The sequence below is a fragment of the Dryas octopetala genome, chromosome 8, assembly GCF_963921425.1.
Source record: "Dryas octopetala chromosome 8, drDryOcto1.1, whole genome shotgun sequence".
Lineage (NCBI taxonomy): Eukaryota > Viridiplantae > Streptophyta > Magnoliopsida > Rosales > Rosaceae > Dryas > Dryas octopetala.
The window spans coordinates 10,133,487-10,156,683 of NC_141373.1; the positions used below are offsets into that span (position 1 = coordinate 10,133,487).

The 23,197-nt window shown below is 36.5% G+C and overlaps 2 protein-coding genes across 2 annotated transcripts; both read right to left on the reverse strand.

Moving 5' to 3' along the window:
- Positions 1 to 3,400: 3,400 nt before the first annotated feature.
- On the reverse strand, positions 3,401 to 7,200 carry LOC147277061 (purple acid phosphatase 2-like). The gene is made up of 8 exons (XM_086252872.1): positions 6,991 to 7,200; positions 6,571 to 6,768; positions 6,335 to 6,446; positions 5,787 to 6,016; positions 5,177 to 5,315; positions 4,375 to 4,595; positions 4,037 to 4,158; positions 3,401 to 3,883 (listed from the first exon to the last, which is right to left on the reverse strand). The coding sequence occupies exons 1-8, from the start codon at positions 7,198 to 7,200 to the stop codon at positions 3,685 to 3,687; spliced, it is 1,431 nt and encodes a 476-aa protein (XP_086108998.1). The 3' UTR covers positions 3,401 to 3,684.
- A 2,180-nt stretch (positions 7,201 to 9,380) lies between these two features.
- Positions 9,381 to 13,577, reverse strand: LOC147277062 (purple acid phosphatase-like). The gene is made up of 8 exons (XM_086252936.1): positions 13,389 to 13,577; positions 12,948 to 13,145; positions 12,357 to 12,468; positions 11,784 to 12,013; positions 11,259 to 11,397; positions 10,459 to 10,679; positions 9,744 to 9,865; positions 9,381 to 9,579 (listed from the first exon to the last, which is right to left on the reverse strand). Exons 1-8 carry the CDS (start codon positions 13,575 to 13,577, stop codon positions 9,381 to 9,383), a joined length of 1,410 nt encoding a protein of 469 aa, XP_086109062.1.
- Between the last annotated feature and the right edge of the window lie 9,620 nt (positions 13,578 to 23,197).

A 23,197-nucleotide genomic window follows, 5' to 3' on the forward strand; every position in this document is an offset into this window, starting at 1 on the left:
GCATTGTTTGCAGAAGATAAGAGAGAGAGAGAGAGAGAGAGAGAGAGGAAAAACAAAGGAGGAAGGAACTGAGGAAGTGCATTGTTTGACTTGTTCTTTATGAACTATGATTATGAAGCACGGCAATCAATGAGCCAGCCAAGTTGGTTTTCCTTCTGTAAATCATTAATATAATGTTGAAACCTTGAAGGTATCATTTGGTGAACCAAATATAATAATATTAAAACTTTGAGAAAGTCATAGGTCTTTATAAAAATAAAAATAAAAATAAAAATGTCACAGGTTCAAGTGTTCAACAATCAACAATACAAAATCACAAATAAATGTAATATTCCAATTAGGTCCGGGTTGGTTCGCAAAATGTGTTGCCATACGGCCCATACGGCCATACCCATGCTCATTTTAAGATAACAAAATGAATAATTCTTATTACTGTATTTTAAAACGTTGGGAATTTTTAATCATGAATACTATTCTCATATTTGGTTTGTGCGACAATATAAATCAATTTTTTTCTAATAATAACCTCATTTATTATGTTTAAAGTAATATTTTTAATTTATAATTTAAATAATGTGGTAATAAGCATCCATAATAAATACTTTTTCCAAGGGATGGAAATAGCAAACCCAATGGGACCAAGAGTTTCAAATTCTCCCTTTCCCTTTCATAGTATTAACACATTCTCATGAGTGTGCATACCAAATATGAAAATGAAATCTCATACATATCTATAAGCCTCAAATCTAGAGCCAACTGAGTTCATTATTAGTTTAGTGATATTTTTTTTCAATCTTAAAAGAGTATTAGGGGGTGTTCTTAATTCAGATTTTAATGAATTTTAAAAGTCTAACAAAATCTAAGTGTTCTCAATTAAGATTTTAATGGATTTCATAAAATTGAGGTGTCCCCAACTCAGATTTTAATGAATTTTTTAGAAAATTCAAGTATCCTAAAAAATAGATGGATTTCATTAAGTGGTGGATTTTAATGGATTTGGATGAAGTATAATAAATTTTTTACACATAAAAAATTCTATAAGAATTATATCTATTTTTCTTGAATTTTGATAGATTCTATGAATTTTAAAATCCATTAAAATTTGAATTTGGGACATCCTAAATTTGAAAATCTCTTACTTAAAATAATGTATAATATTGACATGTATTCTAACGAATCATTTGCTGAAGAAATTTGATAAGAGCTATTTTGGTGGCTCTTTCACACTATGCCTAGGAGCATCTCCAAAGCTCCATGTTAGTTCACTGGTGAAGTACTATTTGAGTTTGGCAAAAAATAGTTAGGCGTAAAAAAAAGTTGACATTTTCCATTGGAGATACTTTATTCATCGGAGATATAAAGTTTTAGCATCACTTTATTCAACAATATCTTTTCCTTTATAGTTAATTATAAAAAAGTCCACTTTTAAAATTCTTTGTTAAAAAAAACTCACTTAAAAAGTTAAATGATAAATAAGTTCATGTTATGTTTTTTTTCATGATTTTTTTTAAACTAAATAAATTGTCACAATAACAATGATTGCTACTATCAAACAATAATAATTAATAGTGTATTTTTATAATTTAAATAATTACTGTTCTGTAACAATAATTGCTACTGTCAAACAGTAGAAATTAATAATGTGTTTTTACAATTTAAATAATTACTGTCCTATAATAATTATTATTATTACTGTTGTAGTGTATTTTGACAAATTAAATAATTGATGTCTCACAATTACAATGATTTGTCACCCAAACAATAACAATTAATAATTAATTCACACTGCCCAATCAACTTCTTTTTTACATAATCTCTCTATCTTCCTCTGCGAAAACATTACCCAATTAAGCAATTCCAAAAGTAAATTTTCTGATAAAGTGATGCATAAACACCAAAAGAGAGAAAATGAGGTGTGTGTCTGTGTGATAGAGAGAGAAAGAGGAATAGAATTGATATTATTGATTAGTACCTTTTTTTTTTTTTTGTCAAAATATTATTGATTAGTACCTCACCATTTGCTTTGTAATTAATAAATATTATTATTAGATCTGGATTTTTTAATAAATAACTGTTTCTTTTATACTTGTAATTTAATTACAAAAGCATGTGCCAAAGCATGTGCCTCATGTATGCTATCCTCACACAGTCACACTTGAGATCAGATATATGAGATAGAAAACTACTTTATTCTCAAACTTTGATGCTATTCTTTATTCATCGTTGGTTGAGTCACATCAGTTGACCTTTAAAGCGAATTACTTTATCGCGTGATATTAGTTTGCAATGACTTTTTTTTTGGTAAATAGTTTGCTATGAGTCTATGACTAACTTTAAGATTTAATTTAAACTTTCTTTTTTGTCTGAGATTTAATTTAGGTGACCAAATTCAATCGTGGAAAGAAATACAATACAAAGAATTTACTTAATTCAACCTTTTTAAAGTCCGCTTGTAATTTTTTTTTTACAATGTTAGAGAAGTCTTGAGTTTAAATTTTTCTCCCTCATATTAAAAAAAAAAGGTGTTGATTTTTTTATATCTAAACTCTAATTTGTTATTGTTTGTTGGTTGGCCAAAAAAAAAAACTCTAATTTGTTATAATTTGTTCCAATTTAATATCTAAACGTTTTGTTCTTTTTTTGCTGTCAATTTCGACAGGGTAGGTAAAAGTGTGGCGCATGCTCTAGCAAAGCATGCACTCTCTTCTTTGGTTTTCAATTGTTGGCTTCACTCTGATCATGGGCCATTTTGGCTATCAAAACTTTTGTATGCAGACTTATAAAGGGTGTCTTCAACTCAGATTTTAAAGGAGTTTAATAAATTTTAAAATTCATAGAATCCATCAAAATATAAAAAAATTAGGTAGAATTCTCATGGAATTTGTTATGTGTAAAAAATGCATTCAAATCCATCCAAATCTATCCAAATCCATTAAAATCTTTCATTTAATAAAATTCATGACTTTTTGAGGACATTTGGATTTCATTGGAATCCATTAAAATCTAAGTTAAGGACACCTAAATTTCATTGGAATCCATTAAAATCTAGTTGGTAATTCATGAATAAATGTCAAGTGCTTTTTCAAAAAAAAAATAAAAAATTGTTTTGTACATCGTGCATGACCACATTCTCATAGGTAATTAAGCTTATTCATAGGACAATGCACATGACCAGAGTTATGTTAATTTAACAACAAAATTAAGATTTAGTACTTGCTAGATACAAAAAACATTAGTTTTTTTTTTAGCCATTACAAAAACATAATTTAGATACTCAATTGGAGCTTAGACAAAAAAAGATACTCAATTGGGCAAATTAGAGTTTGTATAAATAGAAGTCAAAGTTCAAGTATCAAGTAGGTAATTCAAGAATTTTTCATTATGGGGGAAAAATGAAGAAGCTATTAAATATTTGTTTTGAGAAAAAAAGGTAACTCTTAAATATTAATTCACAAAACTTTCAAGTCGAAGAAGAAAACCCATTATTACAAGTTGTTGAAGCATTGTGTCAAACACATTGCTCCAATTTTTGAAGGAACAAAACCAATTCAAAGGGGCAAGCATCTAAAAGTTCAAGAGAAGAAACTAAAATTCTTGGGTCAATCGACTCCTTTTTCCCTAGAGTAGATCCGCTAATTCTAAAAATAAGAGCAACCAAATGTTTTTTTTTTTTTCATTCCTTACTCATGATTGATCACTTGTCGAATCATCAACAGGATGATAGTGTCTGTTGAAAAACCACATAGAATCTGCTTTCATTGCAACTCCATCATCATTACGATGCCAACTATAGTAAGCATGGGTTCTGTTCTTGATGTCAAAAATGGCATGACCAAAACTAGCCTCTCTAAAAGCTGAGTAATCTGGCTGTGGATCCATCATACTGCACCAAAAAAATGAAGTTAAGTATTAAACTCAAAAGTCAATACTAATTGACAACGAGTGAAGAGGCACATGGTCTTGTCACGCAAGCCTTTACATTCACGACGTGGGATATACTCTCAAATGTTAAACTATACCAAAGTGATATACTTACTTAGTTGCTAAGCCTTCAATGTTTCCTCCATCACCAATGGTAATGTATACAGGTGCAGATAGATCTTTCACAGGACTGCACTTACCATTTACAAGGTTATATGCAACATTGGATACACGTTCCTGTGATACAGACAAACCACTTATCAAAAAGGAAGATATATACTGCTTTGTTTTGATATAGATGACTGCATTTCTGCAGAATGCTTTTCAAAATCGAAGTGTTCGATAAATGGGATCAATCTGTTGAATTTCAAATTGTATGCAGATAGCAGCACACCAAAAATTAAAAATTAAAAATTGGGGAACTAGTAAATTTAGAATATGTTGAGAACTTACAGATCGTTCGTAGGCATGGACATGACCAGCAAATACCACGTCGACTTTGTGCTGCACAAACCAGGGCTCGAACATCACTCTCATGCTTTCACCTTCCATATAGTGATAGTTGTAGCTATTGTACCATGGGGAATGCAATAAAACAATCAGCCATGGTGTCTCAGTCCTGTTAACTTTTGGTAGCTCCTGCTGGAGCCATACATACTGAGGAGTGTATTTACCTTGAGAAAAAGGAAAAGAGAAGTTAAATGCAACTGCTGAAGCACTCAATTTACCAAAGACATGTTGTGCAGATGATCTCACTACCAAGTTAGAACGGATTTGCAGGTTACATGGACATAAAAATTTTGTACATTGTAATTTTAGAGTAAAAGTCTTGTTTAAAAAACAGTGATTATAAAAATCTCACCAGGATATCATTGCAAATTCAGTCATATGATGTCATTTGCAGAGATGAATGAACTTTGATTTACAGTACACTAATGTCAAATGCCATGAAAACAAGAGCTAACTATTTCAACTTGATGGGGCATTCCAACACTCAAACCATCCAAGAAAAACAGTATCATAAGCAAAACATGCAGTATCTTAAAAAATGCAAGGAGTATCCAGTTATGTGATAGCCCATTTATTTCACAATGACAATTTTAATGACTTTACAGATGCCATATTTATGCATGAGAGATTCAGAAAAGAATTTTTTTTAAACTGCTAGTTTTTTCTTATCTTCTGTAGCATATGTGCACATGCCGTGTGAGACAGTCATGTTAATATAGTAAGCAAACAATATACATATCCGTACCATAGGCTGAATATGAAGACAAGACTATGATGTGCGCCGAAGCTCTCTTAACTGAGTACCAAAAGGGGGAAGTACTCCCTGATGCTTTATGTGGGACATTATACCGGTGACGGAAAGGTTTAAAAGGTTTGGTTTCACCCTGCAACAAGAGCACCAATCTTCTTTTAGAAAAAATGCTTCATCCAATTACTTTTTGGGACTTGGAAAATGCATATACAAATAATAAGCAGCAAATTCTGGGCTAAATTTCATAACATGGAAGAGTATAACTGTAAATAAGGTAGTAACATTGGCAGTTTGGCACCATGGTTTAGGAACATTCTATATTGCTATATTCCAAGTTTATTAGTGGTATTTGTTTAGCTTTCTGTTACACCCAAAACCCAAATTACGGTGTAAACACTTTCCCATGATACTTATACCCTTCTGGTTCTCTTCGGTTTCCAAAGAATAGAATCATACAGAATGATGATACACATAACAAATACCAATAGAAGTAGAATTCAGCTCAAGAGAGAACAGTTATTAACAAATGATCTTATCTAGCACAAGAAATGTCACTGTATAAGATTACTTCCCAGAGCAACATAATGTTTTATGAGAGGCTTACAATTTCTGGGGCATAATCAATCTCATGATTCCCTGCAGTCCATATCCAAGGTTGATAAGCAGCACTTCTCTCAATGAATCTTCCCCATGTATCCCACTTTCTATTATCATGATTTGGGTGGTCATCTGCATAAGAGAGGTCCCCAACAAACAACACTGTTTGCCCTTTCAGTGGGTTTAATTGGTAATGAGTGAGTGTCTTATTTGAATCAAAGGTCTGACCCAAATCCCCTGCAAATGACATACCAATTGTAAGTGATACTTAGATTTAAACAAATACATTACAGTGGAACAATTGCATCAGAGCCTCATTGCAACATATCTTGTAACCAAATCAAGGAGAAAAACTTGCATGACGGGCATATATGCCCTATGTCTCTCTCATCACGTGTTAGGACACTTGGAATAGGGCATATATGCCCATCCCACCAAAACTTTTCTCAAAACCAACAGCATGAAAATATGAAATTATATTTGAATCGCAGTGACACATGTTAAACCAAGTCTAATTAGCCACATCACTTTCCAATTTTGGTACACAATACTTACCCATGAGACCAAATGTGTAAGGGGCGTCTGGCCCAACTTCAGGAGGAGTTACAAACCAGAACTGCCTCTTAGTATGGTCAATTCCAACCTCATAGTAATATTTGGTATTGTACTGCCCAAGAACACATGATTATATCAGAATATAATTTACAAACACTTAAAGACTGAAAATTCCGAAAAGCCATACAGGTTCAACAAAATGAAACAAAACACAAAACCATATTCAAAATTTTTACCTTCAAATTTCTGAGGGTGCAGTGATGAATGTACCCAGAAGTGTAATCGTGGTATTTATAGGTTTTAGCTCTGCCATGAGCCGTCTTTTTCTCGCTATTTTCGCTCCAGTAAATCACTGCACTGGAACCTGGTTCATCCTGAGTGACCCATGACACCATCACTGCCTTTCCCAGTTGGTCTCCTTGTGTTATATGAACCTTAAATCAAGACCACACACATATCATACAACTAAACAAAATTAAAAATTGGAAATTGCACAAGAAAAGCAAAATTACAAAGCAAGCCATAAACTTTAAAAAGCATGATCACATAAAAACATAAAGGTAAATAAAGGGTCTTGTATGGTTGCCTAATAAAAAAGAATGCACAAATTAATTTAAAAAGTTCATATCATATAGCATTATAGAGAGAGATTATACTTGTTGAGGTGCATTATAGCCAGGAGGGACTTGAAAGACATCACTTTCATGGGGCATATCCACAGTATTCACAGCTTTCCTCACAAAAATGCTTGTTTTGCCTCCATTACACACCAATGCCAAGTTCAAAACCAAACCCAACACTACAACAATGGCTACCCTTGAAGAAGTAGAGACAGAAGCTAAACCCAACACACCCATCTTGGTCATGTATTATTCAGAGCAACCTCAAACCCTACTAATTAACCCACACACATCCCATTGAGCTCAGCACTCTCGTCTCTTTTATATAGGAAATTCTACATGAACCACACGGGGAATATTCAGAGCTCTATGGGAATATACAGTTTTGTATGCTCTATGGGAATCCGTAACAGTTATCTTTCAGGAGTTGTACTTGAGTTGTGTTTCTTGGGGACATAGTGTTGGTCTAACATTAATTGGAGTCCTGCATGAACTGTATTTTAGTAATGTTAAAAATAAAAAATAAAAATCTGCCGCAAGGCTTTATTAAACTTTAGCACTAATGGATCAAAGCTTCAAATTCATATGGTTGAAGGGCTGTCATATGCAAATAAAAAATAGTTGAAAAAGAGAAAAAAAATAGGGTACTGATCCGCTAAAACACGACAAGTCACATATTATTAAAACCAACTATGAAATGGATTCGTGGCACTCTTTGAGTGTGAATTCAATTACATAAATTATTGAATTTATATTATTAAAACAAACAAAAACAAAATTAGTAGAGAATCCAAATTCATCAAGTATATGATCATTTGATCACAAAATAGGATGTTGATAATTAGAATTATAGAGAACGATTGCTTCTTAGGCGTGTTTTTTTGTGTGCATGGACAAAAATAACAATTATGATGACGTTACTAATTTGGTTTTCACTGCTCATTTTAATTTTTAGGTATGATGATATTGAGAGTTTTTAACTTTTTTTTTTCTTGGCCCATTTAGCCAAATAAAAAAAAGTCACTCTACCCCCAATAGCCAATTGGTTGAACCAAAAGCCTTATATTTATTTAAGGGGAAATGTCACTCCTTGGTCCTCTTAAGGGTTGCTTTTTTTTTTTTAGTAATGATGAATGTAAAGCGTCTCTGGACTCATGAATGTGACATTTGGAGATTGGACCAGAGCATTTACCCATGGAATTGACTACCCCAAATGGCTGAACTAGAGAGCCACTAGCCTCTGCATAATTTAAACTAGAGTCTTTTTCGTGTAAATTTTGGATGTTTATTGTTTAGAAAAAGAAAGTTCATGATGCTTTAAAGTTAAAAACAAATCAATCACAGTGCTATTTCATATCTAACTCAAGTGAGTTTGGATACATTCACACCCAAAAATTAGTTTTGATATTTAGCAATTTAATCTAAACTATAATGAAATAGAAATTCAATTCTAACTCTAAGGTTGGGATGAAGGGTATACCCTAAGTCCGATTCTTCCTTTGATTCTCTTTTTGTTTCTTGAAAAAAAGAAAAAAAAACTTTCATACTTTATTCACTAAGGAAAACTAAACATTGTCAAAAGAAAATCCATAAGCGACCATATAATTCTACCACAACAAAAAATCCCCACTTCCAAAAAACAAAACCCTTACTCCGGCAGCTCCTAAAGACCACCTTTATCCGAGTGACCAAGCAAGATCATCTAGCCCTAACACTAGCTCATCATCTACATTCGACAAGGCGGCCGCCTCTAGAGAGCCTGTCTCCGCCACCACTGGGTAAAGGCCAGCACCATGAGCAAACTGGGACACCAACCTGAATGCCAAGCAGTTCAGTAGCCAATATGGAAAGACTTCCCGGGACTTGTTTAGCCAGTGCACCCAATATAACCTGAATGCCAGTTATAACTCACATATTATAGCACCCACAACTCGAAGACTTGTAGACACAAATATTAGATGGGATAGTTGTTGAAATCCTTAATTGTAAAACCCTACATTAACATCTCATCCAAACAATAAAATTTCAAATACATAGATTTATTAAGATAATCAAGTATGTAATTCAACTTTAAGCCTACAACCATGAAGAACATGAAGTATGAAGTACATAAACGAACCTAGGGTTTTTGTAAGAAAATATTGAATCTTATTAAGATATATACATCTAGTCCGAAGTGTTCTCCTAAGGGACAAATTTTGAGCAACTGTGAGGGACAATGGATAATCACCGTTGGATTGAATGTGTAGTCTCTTAAATAGATAACTCATTACCTTATTGTATTTGATCCAACCGCTAAATGCAATAAGTGCTCACAATTGTTCAAAATTTGACCTCAGGAAAACAAGACTGTACATCTAGGTATTTATTCTAGAAAACAAGAGAAACCAAAGATTTTTTTTTTTTTTTCCTTTATCTCTCCATGATCATGATTGAGCACTTGTGGAATCATCAACAGGATGATAGTGTCTGTTGAAAAACCACATAGAATCGGCTTCCACTGCAACTCCATTATCGTTACGGTGCCAACAATAGTAAGCATGGGTTCTATTCTTGATGTCAAAAATGGCATGACCAAAACTGGCCTCTCTAAAAGCTGAGTAAGCTGGCTGTGGCTCTGTCATACTGCACCACAAAAAAATCAAATGACAACAGCTGAAAAAACTCAAGATCTTATAAATTGTGATGCAAGACTTTACATTTTTTGAAGTGGAATATACTCTTAACAAAAGAGGAAAAACCAAAGATTACATATGCAATGCAAACTAATGCTAAAGTAGTATACTTACTCAGTTGCTAGGCCTTCAATATTTCCTCCATCACCAATGGTAATGTACACAGGTGCAGATTGATCTTTCGCAGCAGTGCACTTACCATTTACAAGGTTATATGCAACATTGGATACACGTTCCTGTGATACATACAAATCACTTATCAAAAAGGTAGATAAATACAGTTTTGTTCTATACAGATATCAGCATTTCTGCAAAATGCTTTTCCATCAAAAGGGTTACTGTATTGTATCAAAAATTAAGATGTTAGAGACTTAGGCCTCGTTTGGTGCATAGGATATGATTGGATAGGATAAATAGCTAAATTCATGTGTATTCAAGGAAGAAGTTTCTAACTTGAAGAATTAAGATGAACTAATCATAAAGGGAGACTTATCCCTTCCAATCCCCCCAAAAATGGTGGGATTAAATAATCCATGTTCTTCCCATTTTCTTCTCGGTCATCTTCTTCCTTCAAGTTAGAAGATACCCTCCACGTTCTTCCTTGAATACACATGAATTTAGCTATTTATCATATTCAATCATATTCTATGCACCAAACGAGGCCTTAGAAGAAAATAGAGAGAGGCCTTAGAGGAAAATAGAGACTAATTTGTTAGTGGTAATGTCTAGTTCTATGGATATAGAAGTTGACCAAATAATTGGGAAACTAGTGAATTTAGACTATATCGAGCACAGTGGCCAAAAAAATAAAAGACTATCGAGCACTTACAGATCGTTCATAGGCATGGACATGACCGGCAAATACCACATCGACTTTGTGCTGCACAAACCAGGGTTCGAACATCACTCTCATGCTTTCTCCTTCCATATAGTGATAGTTGTAGCTATTGTACCATGGGGAATGCACTAAAACAATCAGCCATGGTGTTTCAGTCCTATTAACTTTTGGCAGCTCCTGCTCAAGCCATCTGTACTGAGGAGTGTATTTACCTTGAGAAAAAGGAAACGAGATGTTAAATGCAATTGTTGGAGCACTCAATTTACCAAAGACATGTTGTACGGAGGATAATTTTCACCACCAAATTGGAATGGACATAAGAAATTTATACTCAGTGTGCATGATGAATTGGGACTAAAACTTTCTTGTTTAAAATACACTCATTATAAAAAACCTCACTAGGTCATTGCAAATTTGAGCAATCAGTATTAATGTTTTAAAAAATAATTTATATGATGTCATTTGCAGAGAGGAATGAACTTTCATTTACTGTACACTAATGTCAAATGCCATGAAACAAGAGCTATGTTAACTTGACGGGGCATTCCAACACTCAAACCACCCAAGAAAAACAGTATAATAAGCAAAACTGGTCCTAATTTAAAAAATGCAAGAAGTATCCAGTTATGCCATGGTCGGTTGAATTCAAAATGGCAATTTCGATGAATGTACAGATGCCATATTTATGCATTAGAGGTTCAGAAAGATTGTTTTTTTTTTTTCAACTGCTAGATTTTTCATATCTTTTGTGACAGTCATGTTAATGTAGTAAGCAAACAATATACACATACCAAAAGCTGAATATGAAGACAAGACTATGATGTGCGCTGAAGCTCTCTTGATTGAGTACCAAAAGGGGGCAGTACTCCCTGATGCTTTATATGGGACATTATACCGGTGACGGAAAGGCTTAAAAGGTTTGGTTTCACCCTGCAACAAGAGTACCGCACTTATATTAGAAAAGTACTTCATCCAATGACCTTTTGGGACTTGGAAAATGCATATACAAAATAAGCAGAAAATTCTGGGATAAATTTCATAACATCAAAGAGTAGAACTAATGAAGTAACAACAATGGCACTATGATTGAGGACTATATATGCTACATTTATATATTCCAAGTTTTTTAGCTATCATACAGAGTGGTATTTGTTTAGCTTTCCCATGATTCATACCCTTCAAATAACAAATACCAATAGAAGTAGAATTCAGCTCAAGAGACAACAGTTATTAACAAATGGTCTTATCTAGCCAAGACATGCCAGATTGTATAGGATTACTTCCCAGAGCAACATAATGTTTTATGAGAGGCTTACAATTTCTGGGGCATAATCAATCTCATGATTCCCTGCAGTCCATATCCAAGGTTGATAAGCAGCACTTCTCTCAATGAATCTTCCCCATGTATCCCACTTTCTATTATCATGATTTGGGTGGTCATCTGCATAAGAGAGGTCCCCAACAAACAACACTGTTTGCCCTTTCAGTGGGTTTAATTGGTAATGAGTGAGTGTCTTATTTGAATCAAAGGTCTGACCCAGATCCCCTGCAAAGGATATACCCAATGATAAGTGATATTTAGATTTAAACAAATATACTACTATTGTCCTTTTGGAACAATTTACATTGCACCAACACAGACAATTGCATCCGGGCCTCATTGCAAATAACCTTGTAATCAAATCAATTAGGAGAAAAACTTGCATGGGACGGACGCATACACCCTCTTGTCAATGTGCTAAGACAAGTGAAATAGGGCGTATACGCCTGTCCTAGCAAAGTTTTTCTCCAAACCAACAGCATGAAAACATGAAATTACATTTGAATCACAATGCCAAAAGTAAACCAATTCTAAGTAAATGTATCCTGTTTTGGTACAAAATACTTACCCATGAGACCAAATGTGTAAGGAGCATCTGGCCCAACTTCAGGAGGAGTGACAAACCAGAACTGTCTCTTAGAGTGAGCAAGTCCAACCTCATAGTAATATTTGGTATTGTACTGACCAAGAATACACATGATTAGATTAGAATATAATTTACAAATGGCCAAAGTAAATTGAAACACAATTTTATTCCTTTGAGGATAGTTTTTTAAAGGTTGCAATTTGAGGACACATACTTAATTCCTTGTGACATGCACGATTTTAGAGTATTTTAGATAGTAACAATGAATCTAAACCACCCAAAAGTCTAACTTCATCTATGCACTTCACTTGCTATTTTCGTTGAAGAAAATTGACAAAATTAAGAATGTATTCTTGAATTGCAACCATTAAGAAATTAAAAGAACAAAATTGGCACAAGTGAAACTACATATACAAAAGTGAAACTTGGCCCAAACTACATGGACCGAAAATATAATTTGGCCATTTAAGCAAATACCTAGACTGCATTCATTATTTAAATCAGAAAATTGCTAAAAACCAAAACAAATTCAACAAAATGAGGCAAAACACGAAAGCGTATTCAGATTTTTACATTCAAATTTCTGATGGTGCAGTGGTGAATGTAACCCGAAGAGTAATCGTGGAATTTATAGGTTTTAGCTTTGCCATGAGACTTCTTTTTCTTGGAATTTTCACTCCAGTAATGCACTGTGCTGGAACCTGGTTCATCGGGAGTGACCCATGACACAATCACTGCCTTTCCCAGTTGGTCTCCTTGTGTAATATGAACCTTAAATAAAAAAAATAAAAACCCACATATCATACAATTAAACAAAATTAAAAATTGATTATTACACCTATTAATCTAATCCATGATCAAGAAGAAAAGCACAATTATGAAGCCATAAATTTTCAAAAACAAGACTACATAAATAAGAATGCATAAATTAATGAAAAATGTATATCATAACAAGAATAAAGAATAAATTAAAGAAGAATAAATCTAGTCCTACAACATTTATCAACCACATACTTGTTGAGGTGCATTATAACCAGGAGGGAGTTGAAAGACATCACTTTCATGGGGCATATCATCACTATTCACAACTCTCCTCACGAAAGTGCTTGTTTTACCTCCATTACACACCAATGCTAGGTTCAAAACCAAACCCAATACTACAGCAATAGCTGAAGCTAAACTCAGCACACCCATTTTGGCCATGTATTATCTAGATCACACTCAAACCCTGCTAAACCCACACACATCCCATTGAGCTCACTACACTCATTTCTTTTTTATATGCATGAAAAAAAGAAATTAATTAACACAAAGAAAATCTACATGAAATGCGGGGAATATTCAGAGCTCTATAGGAATATACATGTTTAATTGGTAAAAGATTAGATTTTCATGGATTTTCTGTAACAGTTAGCTTTCGGAGAATTCTAATTCAGTTGTGAGAAAATTGCGTTGGTATAAAGTTAAGAGTTTCGAGTCAAACTTCGGTTATGTGCCGAATGATGTGTTGTAATGCTAGGTGTACCTTTCGACCAAAAAAAAAATTGTAGGTGTATCACAATTTTTTTTTTTTTTTTAGTACATGGGAGGGTAAGGTTCGAACCCAGGTGTACAGGGGAAGTTATTGTCCTCGACCAACTAGGCCAATCCCATTTCACAGGTGTACCACATTTTGATATTACCTTTGTAATAGAATTGGAACATCTCACCAATACAAGTAGATATTATCTCTACTAGAAAAGTAGTATACAAAGTGATACTTAAGATATGATACATCTAATATTATTGATTTAGTGATGCTAAAAGAATCATTAAATTTTAGCACTAATGGATCAACCTTCAAATTCATATGCTCGAATGCATGTGGAGCTACCATATGAAAATATAAAGCAGTTTAAAGACCATGGAATTAGCTGCATCTCATTATATATATATGAGTCCATTAATTATAAGGTATTAACAAAGCAAAATATTAATCAAAACCACTTAATCTATTTTTATTAACTTGCGGACACTATCTACCAGTCCCCCAATATATAACATGCGGACACCTTCCAAAAAAAATACATAACAACCAAACCAGCTACACAAACAGCCCAAAACTGATCTTCTTCTTTTTTTTGCCAAATCGATCTCTTTCTTCAACTTTACCAAATCGACAATTGTTCATCTTCACTCACAAGCATCGTTCTGCAATTGCAAGCCTGCAACTCCAAAAAAACTGCAGTTTCAGTTTACTTTGCAGTTTCAGAAACTGCAGTTTCACTTGCAGTTTCAGAAAATGCAGTTTCACTTGCAGTTTCAGAAAATGCAGTTTCACTTACACTACAACTGCAAGCTTACAACTCAAATAAACTGCAGTTTCAGTTCATTTGCAGTTTCTGAAACTGCAGTTGCAACTCAAATAAACTACAGTTTCAGTTCATTTGCAGTTTCTGAAACTGCAGTTGCAACTCAAATAAACTGCAGTTTCTGAAACTGCAACTCCAATAAACTGCAGTTTCAACTCTAATAAATTGCAGTTTCTGCAGTTTCTGCTCACTTACAGTTCCAGAAAACTGCAGTTTCAGTTTCAGTTCACAAACTGCAGTTTCTGCAGTTTCAGTTCACAAACTGCAGAAAGTTCACTGTAAAACAGCAGTTTTTTATGCAGTTCCAGAAACTGCAGAAAACTGCAGTTTCAGAAACTGAACTAAACAAAAAAATCAAGAACCTAAACATAAATCGGCGAAAGGGGTCGTGCAACTCGCTGATCAGGAAGTCTGAGCTCTCGATCTTGCGACGTCGTCCAGATCGAGCTCTCTTCTCTCTCTCTTCGCGACTTCTCAGACTTCTCTTTCTCTCGGATTGGAAAACCAGCTAGCTTATAACCACAGCCGTATGGAAAACCAGCTACCTTAAACTTTGCGCTCAATCATCTTCGTCGGAGATCAATGAAGAAGATGGATGAGTTTGGGTGTGGCTGTGGCTGTGGTTGAGTTTGGATGTGAGTGTGGGTGTGTGAATGCAAGTCTGTGTGAGCTATAGTCTGAATAGAGTGTACATGCGGGTACAATAATGATACCAACTCAAAGTGACCTGATTGTTAATAAAATTAACCTAATTGTTATATATTAACAATAATGGTATTAGAAGTTAAAAACCATAGCAAAGATGTAGTAATGAGTAATTATTTCTATATATATTGGCAATTGGCAATTAACATGATCTAATATTTAATGACTTGATAAAGCTATTTCAGTAAACATTTTTGGCCATTTTTTTTTTTTCACACAAAGTTAACCTACGTACGTTTTCTTGTCATCAATTTTCTGCATAAATGGTCTTTCCTCTCTTTTGTAATATTTTTGGCCGCATAGTTCCTTTTCTCTCATTTGATTTGGGGTTCTTAATTTCTTTTGAATCATTTCCAAGATTGACCCACATTTTTTAGCGATGCTCATAGCAACACTCCTTTAGCACTCATCGAGGCTGCGTGCACCCCTTAGTGGTTTTGCCCAACTCAGGCTCCCCAACACTGATAAGAACTTGATTTTCTCAAACATCTCACTATTTTTTAACTTAATAAATTAGTATATTATAAAAAATAAAAACTATTAATAAGAGAATATAGATTTCAAATAAACCCAATAAGGCTATAATACATATATAACTTTTATCTTTTTTGGATGAAGGGTTAGTTCCTTATTTATCCACTTTTATAGATTATCTTGTTAACCAAAACATGATGCTAATAAAATATGTATCACGTTGTTATGAATTTCACATATTATCATCATGCTAAGTGTTTGTGGATAAATCCACATGGATTCAATGGCCAATCACAGACCAACACGTGGCACACTAGGTCCCATTTTTACTCTGACTTTTCAATGGTCAACTTGATCAGACCCAGCCATCTATGTCATCATCTCAGCTTAGCAATGCCAACGACATGTACATATGAGATCGGCTCTTACCTTCGGGTTACCCGTGTCCGATCCGAACTAACATTGGGATCCACCAGAAATTCGAGAGATCATCTTTTTCGGATACCATCAGTTCGGCTCGGATTTGGAGATCATCTTTCTCCAGTCACATCTCAACCATTAAACATTCTATTAGAACCTGGAACATCACTTCCAAAATCTTCAACTCGGATCGGCTCGGCCAGACGAGATCATGATTGTACAGCTCGGATCGGCTCGGCCAGAAAAGATGACGATTGTACAACTCACCTTGGCTCGGCTCGGCTCGATTCGGGCCAAATCATCATTTTGTTGATCAAACTAGACAAGATGATCATTGTACATGAGACACTTACAAAGTCATATATTCAGCTCGGCTCGGATGTTCTAATACACCGCCTCAAAGATCATACGTGACATCTTGACCAGTCAACGGTTGACATGGTCAGCCACCCCAATCGTCTTATCACTTTGGCTTGGTCAATCAATCATGATTGGACTTGCTCTAACAATCTTATCATCACCGAATCATCTCGACCATTGGTTCGGCTCGGCCCGGCTCAATGACCAGTCATGATTGGACTCGCTTTGACAATCTTGTCACCACTGGATCATCTCGACCATTGGTTCGGCTCGGCCCGGCCCGGCCCAATGACCGGTCATGATTGGACTTGCTCTGACAATCTTGTCACCACTGGATCATCTCGACCATTGGTTCGGCTCGGCCCGGCCCAATGACCGGTCATGATCAGACTTGCTTTAACAATCTTGTCATCACCGAATCATCTCGACCATTGGTTCGGCTCGGCCCAGCTCAATGACCAGTCATGATTGGACTCGCTTTGACAGTCTTGTCACCACTGGATCATCTCAACCATTGGTTCGGCTCGGCCCGGCCCGGCCCAGTGACCGATCATGATCAGACTTGCTTTGACAATCTTGTCATCACCGAATCATCTCGACCATTTGGTTCGGCTCGGCCTAGGAACTGCCTCCTGTCGATCCGAACCAATCAACACTTGCTCTACACTTGGAGAAATCCATCATGAAGTGGACACCAGGTTCGGCTCGGCCTTTGGTGATCATCCTCTCAAATTCTAGTCACAGCCAACTACGACTTGAAGAGATCACTACTAACCGATCACACATGGGTTTCTTGTCTACACATGAGAACATGTGTTCGGATCGACTCGGCTTCCCACCGCCATTCTAAAGAAGATCACGTTGGGACGAACCGCCATACTCAAGTGCACCTGACAGGACTCTCTGACAGATGAGACTTCCTAGCTCACAGTCATGATTATTGGGGCATCCCAGTTTATCTTCCATCCTTGCATTCAATGCAGCATTGAATGTAAAGATGGTGAGTAGCTGTGCATGCCACTATTTATGACCAAACGTGTGGCCTCTTCTCAACCATTCACCCTCATGCAGGTAACTTACCCATCACCATTTTCTTTGCCTATATAAGCTGCCTTATGTGCACAAAAAGGGGGATCTAATACACAACTTCACTCACCAAAAAGCCTATCAGAATATCTCATACTTGCTGAGAATAAACCTAGGAGATCTTACCTTGTTCTCCCTCATTCTCCCAAGTTCATCACATGTTCTTCCTTGTTCTTACACAAACACCTCCAAATACACATCATTGACTTCATCATCGGAGCGTATTTGGCTGGTACCACACCGGTCCATCTCCTTTGATTTTGTGTTCGTGCAGGAAGATCTCGGTTCAACCTCCACTTCATCATCCAGCAGGGCTTCAGATCAGCCAGATCATCCATTCTAAGTTGTTGCATCTTTCTTACGGAAATTTGCATCAACACTAAGAATATATAAACACGTATTTTGTGATACTTAAAAAACTAAACAGTTATTTTGATATTTGGAAGAGAATTTTGCGCAAATACCACTTAAATTATTGGACAGTTGCGATTTGCCACCCAATAGAAAAAATTTTACAATGTCACACCCAAATTATTCCAAGAGTTTTGGGGTAGTTTTTTTTTGTTTTTTCTGTCCCCACTTGTATTGTTATGGGCCTTTGTTTATTTTCTATGGCTTATTCGCGTCAATGCCCCCTGGAAGTAACTTCGATTTTCAATTTGCCCCCTGAAACTTCATTCCTCCCATTTTGCCCCTCAAACTTTACAAAATACCATATTCCGTTAAGTCTGTCTATGAATCCGTCAAAAAAGCATACGTGGCGCTTATGTGGAAGGGGCAAAAAATTGCCACGTCAACTTATTTGACGAAGCTTGTAACGGACATGACGAAATATGATATTTTGTAAAGTTCGGGGGGTAAAGTGGGAGGAATGAAGTTTCAAGGGGCAAATTGAAAATCGAAGTTACTTTTAGGGGGCATTGGCGTGAATAAGCCATTTTCTATTGCTTGTTTGTGTTTTGTACTTTAATCCTTTTGTTTGGGTTGGGTTACTCTAGAGTCTAGGCCAGTAGGCCACACTTATTTTATGCATCTTCAAGGCTTTTTTTTTTTTTTTTTTTCAAATATTATGAATACAGTATCTCATAGATTTGAGGTTTTATTAGCACTCTCAACATGTCATCATGCACTACTCCTTTATTTTTAAGTTACCCCTTAATTAAACTTTATCATTTCAAAGGTTTGAAAGGCAAAATGTTTTATTATCCTCTACTAGTTTTTTCTAAACCGTTCATAAGATTTAATGGTTAAGATTGTGCCACTCAACCCTTCCCTTCAATCGCATTCCTTCCCTAGCCATGCTATATGTGTCATGGCTGCATATCCGTACGTCACCCACCATGGTTGCCGTAGTCCATCGAAGAAAAATTACCTAATGTATCTGGAGCACCTCCATTGAAGTCAAATGAAGCCCACCTCAAAGTCTCTTCAGTGCAAGAGATTAAAAATGAAAAGCAATATAAAAAATTAAAAATTAAAAAAGAAGTTTGTCATAATTTGACAATGGTGATTTCGCCCCTCAATGTCACAAATAATATGGGCCTAAACACAACTCCATTCGATTTTATTATCTGTTGACACCACGACAAAGTGAGGTGCCACCATGATGTTAAATATCACACATCAACAATATACAGTTGGATTGTACAGTGTATAAGTTTTGAGAAATTCTCCCCCTACAAAATGATTTTAAAGGTGAGGCAGGTCCATGAGACTTTAACATGGGATTAGAACCCATGGTGTGTAACCCGTTTGCTGGGTTGTGCTGTTGTGTGACAATTGGTTTAGCCAGGCGTTGAAGGGGGTGTAACATATTCTACATCACCAGAGTTGGACAATGTATAAGTCTAGCTTGGTCTAACAACTTTTAGGATACTAAGATTATGCAAGCCACAGTGATGGAAGGGTAGGGGGAGGGGTTTTTTTTTTTTTTTTAGTTGGTGACACGTTCAATCTTAACCATCAAATCTTTTCAACCGTCTAAATTAAAAATTTTGTATAATCTAGTGCCAAAGAAACTAATAGAAGATCCAATTCCGGAACAAAATTATATAAGAAAACAACAATTATAAGGGTTTTAGCAAATAATGGTTTAAAAACAAAAAAACAATTGAAGGATAAATTGAGATATTATATTGAAAAAATCAAATTACAAGAATAAAATTTGAAAGAGGAGACATTATGAAAGTGGCAATATAGCCTCCCTTTAAATTTAGGGTGTTTTTTTTGGCCATGTACACTCATTCTAGTGTGCATATTATGTGTCACATAGATACAAAAAAAAGTTTCATTTTTCAATCAAATAATTAGTTTGGACTACACTTCATCCTTTAATTTTTTAACCGACATCTCTACAAGCCAACAAAATTGATTTTGTTGTTGAGTGTGCTATTTGCACACCCCTAAATTTTTTTTTGCACACCATTTTTCTCTTTTTTTCTCCTACGCACCTCACACACTCATCTCAAATTCAAAACCTCTCAAAACACACCTAATCCATTACCAAAATACCCTTATTTCATTACACACCCACACACCCCATCTTTCTCCTTCCATTTCTCTCTTTCTCTGTCAACACACACCCGCGCAGCACCACCACCGCGTGCACCACCACCACCATGCGCAGCACCACCCTCCCTGCATGCGCACCATTCTTCTCTCATTCTCTCTCTCCTCATCTCTCTCTCCTCCCTGCTGCACCACCCTCCCCGCGCCCACCACCATGCCAAGCTCGCACAGCCAAGAAGCCCCAACACCCGACCACGCCGCTGACGCAAATGAGCTCGCACCCGACAGTTAAGCCCTAACACACGACCACGCCGCAGTGCCAGCCAAAAGGATGAGCTTCGCAGGCCGTTCGGCAGTCATCCGTCGAAACCGGCGAGTTCGTTCGGCAGCCATCCGTCAAAAATTTGAGTTTCCTTCGGCAGCCACCCACCGAACATTCGCTGCAACTCGATCTCCTCAGTCCGGTGGCGTTCGCTAGCGAACCAGGTGACGAGACACCCACCAAACACTTTCTCTCTCTTCCCTCTTCCTCTCCACACCTGTCAACCACCCAGAAAACCAGCCACGGCGCCGAAACCAAAAGCACCACGCCGACATTGATTCCGTTTTCGGCGGAGTTGGGAGACCGAACCACCCTCCTCTTTCTTAAGATCGAGGCTGGTGTGTGTGGGTTTTTTTGGTCGGGGTGAGGGAGGGAAATGGGCTGGTTTTTTTTTTTTGATGGGGGTGTGCAAAGAGAGAAAATGGAATTGGACTTTGGGTGAGAGAATGAGAGAAAAGTCTTTTCTCTTTGATTTTTTTTATTTCTTTTAGAAAGAGTGTAAAAAAAAATTTAGAGTTGTGCAAATAGTAGCCCTCTAAATTTATGACATATTGTTTTGTTCTAAAAGTTCAAAATGATTGCCATTTCAACTTAGCAATCTCAGCTATTTGGATTCCCTATGTCCTATCACCTATGATAGCAAATTACTAATACGATGACAAAATCAATATCCCAATTCCAAGAGAATCATTATCAGAACCTACCTAACCTTTCCTTCAAAACTAAATCCAAATGTAGCATACATACCAACTAGAAATTTTTCTGCTTTATTAAATAAATGTCTTCCGTAAATGTATTGATCACATTATTAAATTGGTAGCTTCCACGCCAAAAACCTGTTAGTTTGCAAGCGTCAGCGATATACGATTGTTTGCCATACTTGATAGCCTACCCCAACTCAAATGAAACAAAGCAACTTAACTGTTTATGACCTCATAACTCATAAAGTACACTGAAAATGTGAAAATATGATATGTGTTACCTTACAAATCGAATCAATTACCATTCTAATTTTCATTAATTGTTTAAACACGTATGTAGAAATGATTGTGAGTAGTTGATATAAGTCACACTCTATGAATGATTATCAATTATATTGAGTTATGCTATTTGCATATTTTTCTTCTACACACCTCCTATTTTCTCTTAAAATTTTAAATTTCTCTTTAACACACCCTTCCAATTACCCTAATACCCCTATTTTATACATTTCACAAAATTTATCACCACAACACACCCTTTCACCCACCACACCCCCATCAACTCAGACAAAAAAAAAAAAAAAAACACAGCTGCTCCCCCTCCCTCACCCTCACCCGACCACCTCCCTCCCTCCCTCCCTCCCTCCCTCCCTCCCTCCTTCCCGCAGCACTGACCACCTCCATTTCTCTCTCCTCCTCGTAGCACCAACCACCTCCCTTTCTCTCTCTTCTTCGGCAGCACCACCCTCCCTCTCTCTCCTCCCCTCCGAACACCATTAAAAAAAAAATTGCAATTCGGCAGGTTCGGCGGACCAGTGCCGAACTGGGCTGTTTTGTTCGGCACTCATCTGCCGAACAATCCTGTTATATTCGGCGGAGTGCCGAACGAAACAGCCCAGTTTGGCACTGGTCCGCCGAACCTGCCGAACTGCATTTTTTTTTTAATGGTGGATGTTCGGTGGTTGTCTGCCATGGCTGGTTGTCTGCGAGCGGAGGTGTAGCAGCATGTGGGAGGACAGCGGGCTCATGGAGGTGCGCGCAGGCGGAGCTGGGTGCTGCGCGCAGCATGCAGTTGCGAAGACAAGGTGCGCGCAGGCGGTTGCGAAGACGAGGTGCGCACAGGCTAGTAGATTGGGTTGGCAGTTGCTGGTGGTCTCTACTCGCAGGGAGGTGGCCAGCGATGGCAGGCGTGGCCAAGGTTGGCGGCGGAGTGACCCCATCAATGACGGTGAAGAAGAAAAAAGAAGAAAAAAAGAAAAAGAAAAAATGGAGATAAGGATGGGGATGGGAATGGGGTGTGTACGGAGGGGAGATGGGAATTGGGTGTGTGGGTGAGGGGAGGGCCAAAGTGGTCTTTTTTTTTGAGTTTTTTTTTTTTAAAAAAAGTGTACAAAAAAAAAAAGTGTGCAAATAGCAGCCCTTATTATATTTCACCTTGAATCCCACATTAACACAAGACAGCCTATCTGTTTATGATTCTATAATTGAGAAACTGCAATAAGATATAATATAACTTAGGTAAACATAATAATTATAAAAAAAAAACAATCTATATGGAATTCTAAATTCTAATGTTCACCGACTGTTTACACGTGTAAATGATTATGAGTCGTTGATTCGTTGATATACACACGAGTCAGTTATAAGCGTATGTCAGTTTCTTGTGGGCCCCACACATATTAAGCACGCGTGAATAATTGTCGAAAATAAAACTCTTTTCGTTACAGAAATCTCCGCAATCTTATTATTTTCTTGTTATTTTCACCGACTAGACGACAAACAAAGCACGGCCCGGCCCAATCCTCAGTCATAATCCAGAACCAACAAGCAACAGCATCAACAAACCAACTACCATTCAACTCCAAACACTCCACACCTGCCACGTGCCTTCTCCCC

Excerpts from the sequence above, each read along its gene's own strand:
- LOC147277061 (XM_086252872.1), bottom strand. The coding sequence starts at position 7,200 with ATGACCAAGATGGGTGTGTTGGGTTTAGCTTCTGTCTCTACTTCTTCA. Across the intron at positions 6,017-6,334 it reads TTACACATTTGGTCTCATGG|GGGATTTGGGTCAGACCTTT; the intron begins GTAAGTATTGTG and ends TGTCATTTGCAG. Across the intron at positions 4,159-4,374 it reads TCCATGCCTACGAACGATCT|GAACGTGTATCCAATGTTGC; the intron begins GTAAGTTCTCAA and ends TCTGTATCACAG.
- LOC147277062 (XM_086252936.1), bottom strand. The coding sequence starts at position 13,577 with ATGGCCAAAATGGGTGTGCTGAGTTTAGCTTCAGCTATTGCTGTAGTA. Across the intron at positions 12,014-12,356 it reads TTACACATTTGGTCTCATGG|GGGATCTGGGTCAGACCTTT; the intron begins GTAAGTATTTTG and ends TATCCTTTGCAG. Across the intron at positions 9,866-10,458 it reads TCCATGCCTATGAACGATCT|GAACGTGTATCCAATGTTGC; the intron begins GTAAGTGCTCGA and ends TATGTATCACAG.